At 38.0% G+C, this 13,600-nt stretch overlaps 1 protein-coding gene across 3 annotated transcripts in view; it reads right to left on the bottom strand.

The window, feature by feature from the left end:
• The window catches only part of VCAN (versican), a 112,482-nt gene that overhangs the window by 56,225 nt on the left and 42,657 nt on the right, over positions 1 to 13,600 (bottom strand). For all 3 annotated transcript variants that reach the window (XM_069776885.1, XM_069776887.1, XM_069776886.1), the window contains exon 7: positions 1,136 to 4,333. In XM_069776885.1, the coding sequence (XP_069632986.1) occupies positions 1,136 to 4,333 (3,198 nt within the window). The remainder of the gene's footprint in view (positions 1 to 1,135; positions 4,334 to 13,600) is intronic.

The following is a 13,600-nucleotide window of genomic DNA, read 5'->3' as shown; positions in this document are numbered from 1 at the left end:
TGAATAAAGACACAAAATCCACTGTATGAAAAGTCCAATAATGATATGGCACATCTCAAGGAAACTACTTCTGCCTTTTGATTTTTGAATTAAACTCTACCAAACACAAACCTGACAAAACCAACCAAAAGTCTTCCATAAATTATGAATTCTGTTGGATAAATTCTTCAAAGATATGTTATGGCTTCAAAGATGTTATGGCTGAGAACCAATGAGAAAACAGTTTCTTATATAACCATTCAAAAGCATTGCATATAGTTAAGGTAGATAAGACATAAAATGAATTTTTACTGTGTTCCTTCAAAAAATAAATTAATTATAAAATAACTATAAAATAATTATACAGAATGCAACATTGAACCTAATAGATATTTTGAGCTTTATCCTTTTTGTCAGTTCTTTCACATTTCATTTTAAAAAATAAGGTTTTACCAAGACATCCTAAATAACAGTCCGTTGACACACTTCTGTAATGGAAAATTGCATAGCCTTCAGCTATTGCATTATGGAGACATATTCATCATAAAACTCAAGAGTTCCTTGCTACTTCAGGAGTTTCTGTTCTGGATACCCATGGAATTGAAGCTACATACACATGTACAGCATCATCAGCTAAAAAATGTAACAAAACTAAAAATTATGTCAATTTGCAGATGCAAATTAACCTTTTTTAGCTGACTACACTGTACATAGCATTGTTAATTGCTACAGACTAATGGAATGTTAAAATACTCTAGTGCTTCGTTTAGGACTAGTAATGCATGGAATGGAAGCTATGAAATTAAAATGCTTGTTTCACAGATAGCTCAAGTTAAATCAGTGGCTTGACAACATTAAATAAGAAAACTGGACTTTAGCCATCATGACTTTTAAGAAGAAATACAACAGTTTCATATTCGTTCTTACACAGAAATTAATCTTACCCCAAACCACACACATACCACATTTCTGAGAGTTTTTTAATGGATAGAAAAATAGACCTACCAATATTTAGTAAGTTGCTGTCTAGATAAAACTTGTACTTTGCATCCTTCAGTGATCCAAGAAACATCCCCAGCACATTCTAAAGTACACCAGTTTGTTGTGATAAACTGTCCATTCTGATGGACTGCAGGTCTAAAAGGCAAAATCTTACCTGTGTCATTGCCTGTGATTTGAATAACATACAATCTTATGTCATTTCCACTATCAGGGTGTGAAGCAGAAGGAGACACCTCTTGAGGTTGTAAAGCCTCTGTGGCCTCCTTCACTTTGGGTGGTGCAGTAGGTCGTGCAACTGCAGTAGCAGTTGATGCTGTGAAATATTCCTTATCAATTTCTGGTTCTAACATCTTTCCTGTCAGATCATCATCAGCAGTGGCTTTACTGGGAGAAATGGATTCATCAATGATGATGATGTCATTGCTTGTTACCTCTTCTTCTTCCTCAGGAATGATACGTGGTGACTTTTGAGTAACAACAGGTTTGGATGCTGATGTAGGCTGAATTTTGTCTACAGCACTAATGGAAGGTGTTGTTACATCGCTGAGAATTGCTGCCTTATCTGTTGCATTAGCTGAAGATACAGCTGGTTTGATATCTTCAGGTTCTTCTGATATTCCTGAACCTTCCAGAGTTTGGCTTGGAGAAGCTCCCAAAGTCAGATGAGTAATGCTTTCCACAGTAGAACGACCTGTTGGCATCATATGGGGGGGCAACACAGATTCCAGGCTCTCTACATCACTGTCTTCTTCCCTGGTGGGGGTTCCTGTGCTTTCGTATGTTTTTGCTTGGGTACCCACTGTTACAGGCATCACTTCAGTGACCTTCTCTTCTTGATCAGTAGCAGTTTCAGGTTTTGGAGTCACTGTGAGATGCAAGGTCCTGGTGCTAGTTTCATCAGGTCCCAGAACTCTTCCATAATCTGTGAGCTTCACTGCAGGCACTAATACTTCGGTTGCTGGATATGTCTCATCATAAGCTGAACCTGTCTCATCTTGTTTTTCCTGAATAGCTGTTTGAGATGATTCAGATCCTGGTGCTGTCTTTTGTTCATGCATTTGGACAGATGTCACAGATAAGGTAGACTCTGTGGCAGTATCTAGTTCCTTATCTTGATCTTTCGTGGAGAGTTCCTCTGGGAACACCTCACTATCTTTTGCAGTTGTTTCTATGGCTTCTGTCTGAAAGACACCATCAAAAGGAGTCTGATCAGTAACTGGCATATCTCTAGTGACCTCACTCACTACAGTAACTGGAACTAGGGAAGCATCACGTTCTTTCTGTGGAACGGTAGCATCTACCTTTGTTACTTCTGTAAATATAATGGATTCCTTTGTCCCTCCAAAACCAGCTGATGGTGTTCCTTTTCTGTCTTGAACTGTTGCCACTGACTCTTCCTCAGTTGATGTCGTAATACTTGTCTGGCCTTCCTCTGTCACTGTATATTTTGAGACCCCCATTTCAGTAGAGACTTCTTCAGCAGGCGTTGCTACCAATGTGTCAGTAGCCTCTCTTTGTTCAACTTCTGGGGTAGGAATGGACATTTTCAAAACATACCCTGATGTTTCATCTCCTTCATGTTCAGTTATCTCCATGATTGTGGGCATAGCAGTTGGTAATATGGTAACACCTGAGGAGCTAAAAGACTTTATTGTTGCACCAGTTTCATCCACTGATGTTTTGGATACTGTGACCATTTCCAAATCCAAAGAGCTGCTTGTGTGGGAGACACCTGTAGTATCTTTTCTGTGATCAAAATCAGCTGATACAGCCTCTTCATCACTTTTCGTTTCCGCTGGCTCCTTGCTTGTCTCAGTTTCATCTGTAACTGCTGAAACTGGAGCTCCTGGATGCTTTGTATATTCTGTAATTTGCCCTGGAGATGATGTAGGCTCCATTCCAGAGATACCATCTTCTGTATCTAACTCATGTATTCTCTTAGTATGAGATGATTCTTTTGTCATATACCCCTGATGTTTATCTGTTGGCAGCCACATGCCAGAAGCTGGAGGAGCCTGTGTGAACTTCTCACTTGCAGAACATCCCTCAGATTCTGCTGTAACACAAGTAGGAATGACGGTTATGGCATGAGGGATCTTAACATCCATTGTTCTCATTTCTGGCTCCTTTGTTTTTTCTTGCTCCTCTAAAATGGCTGATCCTTCTGTTTGCTGAGATGAGTGGATAACAGATGTGGTGCCTTCTCCAAAGTTTTGCAGGGAAACAGTAATTGCTGAGAGAGTGACGGCCTCAGATCCTGTTTGATTAACAGTTGATACAGAAAAGGATACAGGTATTCCAGATGATACTGTAGGCTGCACATCTCTCAGGTCCTCTCTGCTTCCTTCAGCTGATGCCTCATTATCAAACACCATTGTAGAACTAAATTTAACAAATTGAGTTGACTCATCTGCTGTAGAAAATTGTCCACTGGTTACTGCATGCTCATCTACGAGTGTCTCTGACGCAGCAGGCACATCTGATTCTGGGACACTACCAGTAGCCATGCCAGAAACTCTATCAGGCATAACAGTGTACATGCTCTCTCTGCCCTCCCCCTCTGTAGTAAGATCATACTGATCAGTGAACAAAGCTTTAGGGATTACAACAGTTGTAAGTTTCTTGTCAGATTTCGCCTCCATTGACTTTTTTGTGGGTTCTTTTGTTGAGTGTGCACCAAGATACATATTATCTTTTGTTAGTGAAACTGAAGTCCCTGTCCTGGGAAACTCTCTCCGAGAAGTTGATAACAAGCTATCTGTAGCTGTCATCATAGGACCCACTTCTATTTGTTCAGTCTGATTATCAGCATCATGTTTTTGTGTATCTCCTGTTTCAGTATCTTCCCATGAACCAGTGGAAATCTTAGCTACAGCTGTGCTATCCTGAAAAATTATAGAGGTCAAGAAAGCGTCCTCAATGCTTTCAGACCTACCTTGTTCCTCGGGCAATTCTGCTTCAGAGTAAGTGTGCTCCAGTTCCAAAGCTGCAGATGTGCTCTCTGTTAACCTAGGTGAAACATCATATTCAGTCCTTCCGAGTGTATCGTAAGTGCTTATTTCGCCATCTGTGACAGTCTGAGGTAGAAGGGTGGTTAACTTAATGTTCTCCATAAGCACCTCCATTTCCCTTTTTTCCTCAGCCACCTCAGTAGTCATTTCTATATCTTCTTCAGTCTCTAGGGTTGTTTCCTCCAAAGCAGGGACCTCTGTTTTGGTGACAGCCACTTCAGTAGTTGAAGTCTCAAAAACAGGAGGTTTAAGGGTAACTTTAGCAGATGACGATTTCACACTGTCAGTTTTCAGGGATGTAATCAGCTTAACAGTTGTAGGCTCTGATATGATTTTTTTACCTTAAAAAAGAAAAAAAATGTTAAGGAATCATTCAGTCAGAATACAAACCAATGTTACTTTAATGCAGTTTGAATGTTTCCAACAAAAACTAAATGCTACACTGAGAAACAAGTAGAAAGGTCAAAGGCTTTAGATAGCTGTTTAGCGTACAACAGAGCTTTGAATGACATAAGGTAACACATTATAAAGCTACAGAACATCTAACTTAAAGTCAGATGAAACGAGAAGAGTAGCAGTATTCTTCATATTCATTGTTTATATAATTATCCCTAGAAGTCCTCATATCACACAAGTACCCATCAGACAGCTAAGTACTGATCAGGGAATATAAAAGTTTATTTCATGATGTCATGAATGAGTGGTACTGCAAACCTGTGGGTTTTCTTCAAAGCTTACTGTAGCATACAACTCAAATGTATAAAGGGAATGAAATACAACTTTAGTTTATTTTCAGCACATAATTACAAATTGCAAAAAGGAATCCTCACTGGAGTGACAGTGTTAAGCAACAGGAACAAACACGCCATCAGAAAGTACTGTTTTTCAATGCCACAAGAGCTGCTGTGTTACATTTAAATTATACTGAGAGAAATTTATTATGGGGAAAGGTGAGAACAGTAAACCATAAGATCATAAACTTAATACTATAATGATGTTGATCTTTGGAAAACAATTCAAAGATATGCATCTGAAACTCCTTCACACACAAGAGTGCTTCTATGGGAATGTTGAACATAAAAAGGCAGAGTGTTGAACCCTCTGAATGATGGAAAGAGTAAGGGGGTAGCTATCCTAGATTCACAAGAGACACAAAGAAAGGTCTTTCCAGTGAACCAAATTGTGATGTTTAAAAAAATCTCGCTGCCTTATGCCTTGTCCATTCCTTCCACCCCGGATTTCCGTCCTATCTGAAGAAGAAATGTGTGTCAACAACTATGACACTGTGTAGTCTGGTATTGGATTTTAAACTCCTGAAAAAGGTGGTTTGTGCTCAGAAAACAGGATTTACTCAGGAAAAGCTCAAGGTTGAAACATCTTCCCTTTTGCCAGTTCTTCCAGGTCGGTAATCTTCAGAAAAGCAACAGGAACAGACAGGTGAAAGATGTGAATGTCTTAAATCAGTGCTGTTAATTGCTGTGACAGACAGTCAAAAGCCTTATACGGATACAAGTAAAGAGCTAAATATGGTCCTTTAAATTACACCAGGCATATGAAGAATGCGTTAAACAGACTGTGTATATGAGGACTAACTGCTTACCAGACAGACAAAACTACACATATACCTTCTTGCAAAAGAAAATATTGCTCAACTTCCAATACAGCAAAGAAGTCTATTCCCCTAACATGCAGAAATCAAAGCAGTTACAGTATTTTACACGAAAGGCTAAAGGCTAAAGGCTCATTACTATAGCTGTGAGTTAATAAAAGAGATCGGGAAACTCTACTCAATGTAAGGTAGGAATATCTTTCAGATAAGGGGAAAAAGTGAGTTCTGAGATTAAAATTTTTAATGCCTGGCATATAGGGATGAAGATGTTCTAGATGATGGTGCAGTCTCTGCCTAAATCAGGGCTTGCAGGAACTAATAGTATGAGCAAAGAAGAGGAAGAAAATAAGTGAAAAATTTAGAAAGACTCAACTCAGTCACATATTTGTACAATGACAAATTATACTCAAGCATACACAGTGTATGTGCACAAATCAGTTCTTTTCACGCACCCATGTCTAATTAGGTACGGCTTTGATATTTGTAGATATGAATTCCACATATGTAAGTTAGGGTCACACAAATATTTGTTTAGTTTCACACACTGAACTTTGAAAATGTCGCCTTTGCAGGAGACCTATTTGATTTACCCTGAAGTAGACAGGCTTGCCAGATGATGGCTACACAGGATTTCTAGAAGAAAGGGTAGATTTACAGAGTAGGGAAATGAGAAAAAAAGAGCTGATATTTCAGCTTTCTTGAATGAGAAGTGAAAGTGAAAAGGAAATTGTGAGGGTAAGAAAATATGACGTTGCTATGTTTAGAAGTTCTGGTGTTCTTTGCCAGCAGAAAAAGGAATGGATTATTTTCCCTACTGTATGTTAAATCCTTTTGTGGTTTTACAAAGATGACTTAGCTACTTATATACTCTTTTTATGTAGGTTAAAACATTCAGTTGAGCACGACAGAGTAAAGTCTTGAAATCCCACTAAGCAAAGCACAGCTTTTACACAAGTGATTTTTCTGTTTTGGGGTTCTACAACATAAAGTGGATATTTACTGCTCTTTTCAATGCCTATGTGATTCAAGATGGCATTCACATAGTCAAGAATGAACAAATTCTTACAATTTTTTCCCTCTCTGCTTGCATGAGAATTGTTTAAACCACAGTTTTACTTCACAACTAGGGAGTGAAGAGTACACGCAAGTAAGTTAGCACCGTCCTCCTGAGTGGTAGTTGGTAATTGTTAAATTTCTACCAAAGAATCCACCAATTTGCCTTAACAGCTCTTTTTTATGGCAAAATGGAAAGGAGATAGCATACTCTCATGTTCTCCCTTCTAACCATAGGATAAGTTTCCTTAATGCAATTGAATTTGTTTTGCAGCCAACATCAAGTACTTATTCAGAACCCAATTACCATATTTTAAATGACTACTACTGTTTGAAAGAATATGAAAACATAATACCTTCTAACAAAGCTAGACAAAAATGAAAGCATGAGAATAGTTTTTAAAATCTGTGGAAAAAAGGTAACTGTATTTCATCACTGCTGGGAAACTGTTTACACTTACTCACAACCACTTACGTAGCTTCCTAATTTCCAAGAAATGTTTGGAAGTCCCAAAAGTTCACGTATTTATGCCTGAGATGCAGTTATTTGTTGTTCATGACTCATTATCTACTAATTACTTGATAAAATAGCTACACATTTATGAAGTAAACCAGAAAAAAACATTAAGCGTATTTTATTGGCTTATATTAATAAGTGAATCGATAAATATCAAATTCATATACTGATATAAGAAAAGCACATATTTTTGAAGAGTTTATCAATAAACACCAAATTTTCTCCTGTGGAAACTGACACAGGGTTACTGGTGTGCAGATAGCAGTTCTGGTTAAAATCAACTACAGGACCTCTAAAACTGCTTTGTCATAAATATAAGATTTTTCATAAAGATCATTCAGGTTTGCAAACTTATTTGAGTCGATCAAAAAAAGATGCTTCTTCAAGGAGAAATCTATCAATGTCATTTTTTTTTCTGTGTGAAAATAAAAAAAAAAAAGGAGAAGGTTGCTTTTTCAATAGACTGAACATCAGTTTGAACTGTTGTCCACTCCACCCAGCTGTTTTGCATTACTGTACTCCTTGCATCATGCATGCAATATGCTATCTCCTTTGACCTTCTTCTGATTCAAGACATGAGGCAGATTTTCCTAATAAAATTCATGAACTTATTAGAAGCAAGAAAGCAAATTATCTCACCAACAGCTGCTCATATCAAAGACTATCTTGTCATTTTTTAATCAATTCCTTTTATATTGAACAACCTGCATGAAGTTGATTTTGGATGGAGTATATGACTTTGCAGAGTTACTATATTTTTTTCACTCTCTGTTTATTTATTTTATGCTTTCAGTGTATATCATCTTCTTCTTCTTCCCTCCCACCATTGTTTAAATAAGGATTCAAAATAATGCAGCAATATTAAAACTTAATATATTTTCAACGAAATCACACTACACAACTTTACATGTGATTTAACTTTGCAATTACCAAATAAGATTTTTAATGTGTTCTGTGCTGTTTAATAATATTTGCAGGATATCTGGGTGTACTTTCTGGAGGAGAAAATTCTTATTTTAAAAATTATATATATTATATATGTTATAATTTATAGATATGCATTTTCAGCATAACCAGCTCCACAAAAAATTTAATTATGTGTCTAACTTGAACCACTTGAGCAATTCCTCTGCACTCAGAAATATTGTTTGTGTATTTACATTTGGGTATGTACTTAAGAATCTGGAAGGACATAGACCCTACAGATAGAAAAAGAAATCATTTTGAGTCATTGCCAACAGCAAAACAACAAAAATTGTTTTAAGTCAAAAAAAAACCCTGGAAATGGTGAATTCTTTCTGTGAATAACAGCCAAAAGAAATTATTCCAAAATATCAGTTTGTCATCTTCCAGCCCATTTAGAGCACGATGCCTAAGCAGAGAGGTTGCTTTGCTTAATTTTTACATATTTTTTGTACGTTAATTTGTTTGCTGCTTTTTTAAGTTTGTCCTGTGTGTCTCTCCTTTCCCTGCTACCAACCCTGGCAGAGAGATGGTCTTGAATGCTGCCCTGACTCCAGGAGGTATGCCAGCTAGAGTTTAAATTACTGGCAGAACCTTCCACACTGGACAAGCCTAAGAGTAAGAACAGATTTAAAAAAAAAATAAAATGGTGCTCTGTGTTACAGACTGAGCCAGAAAACCCTCATTATTACACTGACTTAGTACCTGCTCATTTACTCATTTCAGGAAGCAGAAAGGTGGACAGGGGATGTGAAGTTTTGTTCATTTCTTACGAGACATGTGGTAGCATAAGGAGGATTCAAAATCTGATACTTCAGCTACAAGAGTTTCTCTACAACTCCAGGTGTAACTCCCACTTACCTACGCTCTGTTTTGACATCAAAACATGAGCCAAATGCAATGAGAAAAATAATTCAAAAATCTAAATGCAGTATCCATTCCCAATTACAAAATATGTGCAATATCAGAGAAAATGAATTGGATTCTTAAAAAAAAAGAAATTTAAAAGCTAGTAGTCTAACTTATTTGTAAGGAAAAACTTAAAAACATAATGAAAGGTCATGCATCCTCTTCACACCATTGCCCAAGGTTCTTTTCTTCCAGCTAACAAAACAGCAGAGGCCGCAGCTCTATTAGCTCTGTGAACACAAACAGTCTTAAGTAAAACCACTTGCTATTTCATAACTTCTGAAGTCAGACGGTTAAAGGCAAAAGGATATGTTATCTCCTGGTTTTCCCACATGCAAGTGTAGTTCTGTGAACAAATTATAACCTGTCAATCTATCCACAAAAGAACAATAGCAAAAAGCATTTCTCTTTCCACATTATTTATAATAAAACTGCCAAAGAGGACAAAAAATCAGCGAGTCTTTCTACTCAGTTCTTCCTAATGAAATCTGTAGCTCAGCACCAAATAAAAGCAGTAATCTTTGCTTCCTGACCGCAAAAAACAATTGAAGAACAACGAGAGCCAAGATTGTCACTCAGGTCAGGAACCAACAGCAAAGTTCTTGCTGCTTTGCTCTCCCCACCTAGTGTGAAACAAGATAAACTACTCGTATGTCCCTTGAGTGGTACCCAGTTCCCACAGCAGTGAGCAAAGGTAATAAAGAGCAAAACCAATTTATGTTTCCTGTACTTGAACACCTAAAGGGATGGATCTTTTACTTCTTCACCTTATTGGTCCTAATCCTGTCCTTGTTACCTGAACCATTCAGTGATCTGGGGGAATGAAAGGAAAATGTCTTCAACTGTGTCCTCTATTCTTTCCTCTTTCCCTCTGTCCAGTGTTTGCACTTAGGGACTATTCTTAAGGAACACAGTTTTGAATCACTGAGACAAATGCAAGTTCACTTGCTTTGGCAAAAGAAGCATCTTCACCTGAAGCTCCACCTCCTCAGGCTCCAAACAGTTGCTCCACATACATCAGTTAGATTGATAAATCAGGTTCTCTCTGTTCATACTTTACACTGCATTTAAGGGTCAAGCTGCACCCAACCACCACCTCCTTCTCAGGGTGAGGTCTATGGCACAGGATTGCCTGAAGCAGATTGAGATCTTCTTGCCATTTTCAGCATGATCTGACTGACTTCTCAAAATTCCTTCACCATGCAACTGAAGCAGAGTGGAGTAAGAAACATGCTGCAAGCTGTTAGTGTGCACAGCCTCTGTGATGTTTGCTTGTTGCTATAAACCCAGCAGAGACCTTCAGGGATTTATTCTTCCTACACCTGGTCCAAGATATTACTGGAGATCTCTGCAGCTATGTAGGTCTTGCTAAACTGCATACCTGAGAGAAGCACAGAGATCCACCTTCTTAGCAAAACAATAAAAGCTAGAGAATTGTTATCCAGTGGTGGCTGCCTCAGTAAGGCAGCTTAAGCCTTTTGCGTATCTTCACCTTCACAGAGGAGAAAGGAAGCACAACCAGAGCCAACAGCCTTGTATACACTGTGGTCAGTGCCATGACCCTGAGATGCTTGCCTGCTCAAAGGCATTTTACCCGTTCTGATACTGGACTGTGAAATGGTGGAGGACATTGGCTTTATTATGTTCAGCACTCTATTGTGTTTCATCTAAGATAAACTTTTTTTTTGTTCTTTTTCTTCAGATTGATAATTTTGTTCCACACCCTATGTCCTCAGTATTCCGTGGTCGTTCCCAAACTGATCAAAAATCCACAGATCTCCCTTAATACAGTCCCTGACATCAGGCTGGAAATAATTCCCTCATCCAGGAAATAGCTGGGACATGTAGCTACTGACGGTTGCTGTGGAGAGGGACAGAACTGCCTAGTTATTCAAATTTTTCCAAACTAAGTCACATGCAGCAAAAGGGAAGACAACATTTCTTCTGCCAGCTTTTGAGCTATGCCTAAAAATCTTATCCATTCTGCTGCTGGACAAGTGGAGCATATTTGATGTTTTCTGAGCCTTAGTCTGCAATTATGGTGGCTCATGCTCTAGGACCTCCCGAAGAAGGGCCTTTTTTCTCCTTCCCTTCTCTGAAGTCCTCCATAGAAGAACACTGCCTGCAAGTCATCTTGCATTACCAAACACCCCTGTCCTAGCGAAACACTCTTACTTGAACTGACAAGAAACAGAGGGTTTGGTTGGAGAGGTTTTGAGGCAGGAAGGGAAGAGGTTTGCAGAGAGACCTTTATTCTCCACTTTCATCTTACAAAGGTCTGTCTTGATACGTATGAAGGTTGCTGCTTCCTATATTTATTCTATAAAAGTGCACTCTGATTTTGAGCTTTAGATGGATGAAGCATCAAAGAAAGAGGCCCTCAGTCACAAGCAGTGGTTGACTTAGATACGCTCTTGATGGGGCTGTACTGAAATCAAAATAATGTGGACTCTATTCATGATGAACACATACAGCAACGCTGTCTCAGAACTGGAATTTTCCAGTCTCCAGCTAAAATGAAATCATAATGCCAAACCAAAGTGGCATAATCAAAGAGAAACAACAAAGGTGCATGAAACAAAGTCAAAATGAAAGAGCAAAGCTGAAACAAGATGGTCAAATCCAGAGCAAAACAGTCAACACGTGTTTTGAGTCAAGCAAAAAATGTTTTGCTGAAAGATTCGCCAAAATCAATACAGGTCTACGAAAGAATTCAGCTTTAATAAATCAGTGTTTCTCAGCAAAGCACAGAATTTATGTTTGAAAAATTCAATCACCTCTGTGAATGAAGTTCATCAAGTTCAGTTTTGTTGCAGGTGTGTAAGACAAAAACTGTATACCTTTTGATTAGTGCATTTCTGGAGTGTAACTTATTCTACAGATGCTGTAGTATAAAATGCCCCATCCAAAGTCAGTTGAAGTCTGTGGCAAGATTCCCACAAACTTCAGTGAATTAGAAATGATGGGACTGGGAGATAGAGGGATGGAATTAAATAAATACCCTATAGCTTTATGCAAGAACTAACTATTAAGTTGATACCCATTAAAAATTAATTTTTTTTTTGCTGATACAATGTTTTTTTCTCTTACAGATAAACATGTGTTCAGCAACAGTTGTTCTATGTTTTTTTTCTTTTATTTGTAAATATATTAATATGTTATAAGTCCTATATGTTAACATTTGAAAAACTTTTCCTCTGATGATGGCCTCCAAGGATTTTCAAGTACTTAATCATGTGTCTAATCTGAAATTTTTCAAGCCCCAACAGACACATGATTGCGTACCTCTCAGAAAAAAAGAACTTAAAATTCTGGCGAAAGTCTTGGAGGGATGATATGCAACACGCGGATAATGTTTCAGAAACTCAGAGCCATGTGGTTTCTGTAGAGTGAAAAACACTTATGATCAAAGTGAAGAAGGTTGTTTGTTTTTTTTAACAAGATTTTTAGCTTTTAAATCATGTATTATTAGTCTGGGCCATTTTTATTTTCATAAAGTCAAGACACTTTGCACAATGTAATTCTGTAACCAGAACACTGCTGAAGTTAAAATCCTGAACTTAACTGTACTGTTAAATGTTGTCCAGGTTGGCTGTTTTATTGAAACTAGTGCATATTATTTTTAAGTTGAATTTACTGCTCAGGTTACTGTTTTTCATGTATTTTAATAAATATGATTCCTTTTAAAAGTAAGTAAAATGTTCAAAATACAGATTGAGGTTTCTTTGAACTGCAATTTAAAATTAGTATTTTGAGATTTTCCACCAAAGAGACTTTTAACCACAGTATAGGAGTGAAGAGTCTAAGCAGGGCTGAAGAAAGAGATATCCCCTTTCTTAAATATACGATTTGTCTTTGTAATGACTAAAACAGATGCCTGCTTTGCCACAAATCTATTGCTTCAGAGTATGTATAAAGTCAAGCACTGGACTCATCCTTTCTGTGGCTGTGAGGCATTTGTTTTGGTGCCCTTACTCAGGGAGTATAGTATTACTCAGCATGAGTAAAAGTGGCAAACACAGGTCCTTCATCATTGCCATTTCACTTCAGACTAAATGTGCAACATGTGGCCATTACCCATGGAGCTGAGTCAATGGGAACTTCACTAGCTTTCACACAGGAGGCAGAGGAAACTTTACGGGGAGGCTGTAAAAGAACTGAGATCACCACATGAACATCTGTGCTGCAGACCTTCAGCACTCGTGCTACCTGGATAGCTGGCTTGATCCTGCCCTGTTCACAGAGGCACTCTGTGTTTTTCCCTTTAGCTGACCGAGATCTCATAAATGCATGTAACAACATCCCTTTTTAGTTCTTTTTCAGCAACAGAAGTTTTTTCTGGTGTGACTGGGTATTCAGGTGAGCAAGGAAACATAACAATGTAATGTGAGACACAAAATGAGCTCAGTAAGAGCCATAAGCACTGGATTAGAGTTATGTGGAAAGAGTCAAGGTCTTGGGGAGAACAGTTTTGTTGTCTGGCATGGTGGGAATCACTGTGTAAAAGCTTCATATTGAGCTAAAAGAAGTAAGACCTTGGGGATAGTGGACTTTATG

Source organism: Haliaeetus albicilla, chromosome Z, assembly GCF_947461875.1.
Source record: "Haliaeetus albicilla chromosome Z, bHalAlb1.1, whole genome shotgun sequence".
NCBI lineage: Eukaryota > Metazoa > Chordata > Aves > Accipitriformes > Accipitridae > Haliaeetus > Haliaeetus albicilla.
The sequence above is the reverse complement of the archived record's forward strand: the minus strand, read 5'-3'. Positions and strand labels throughout refer to the sequence as shown.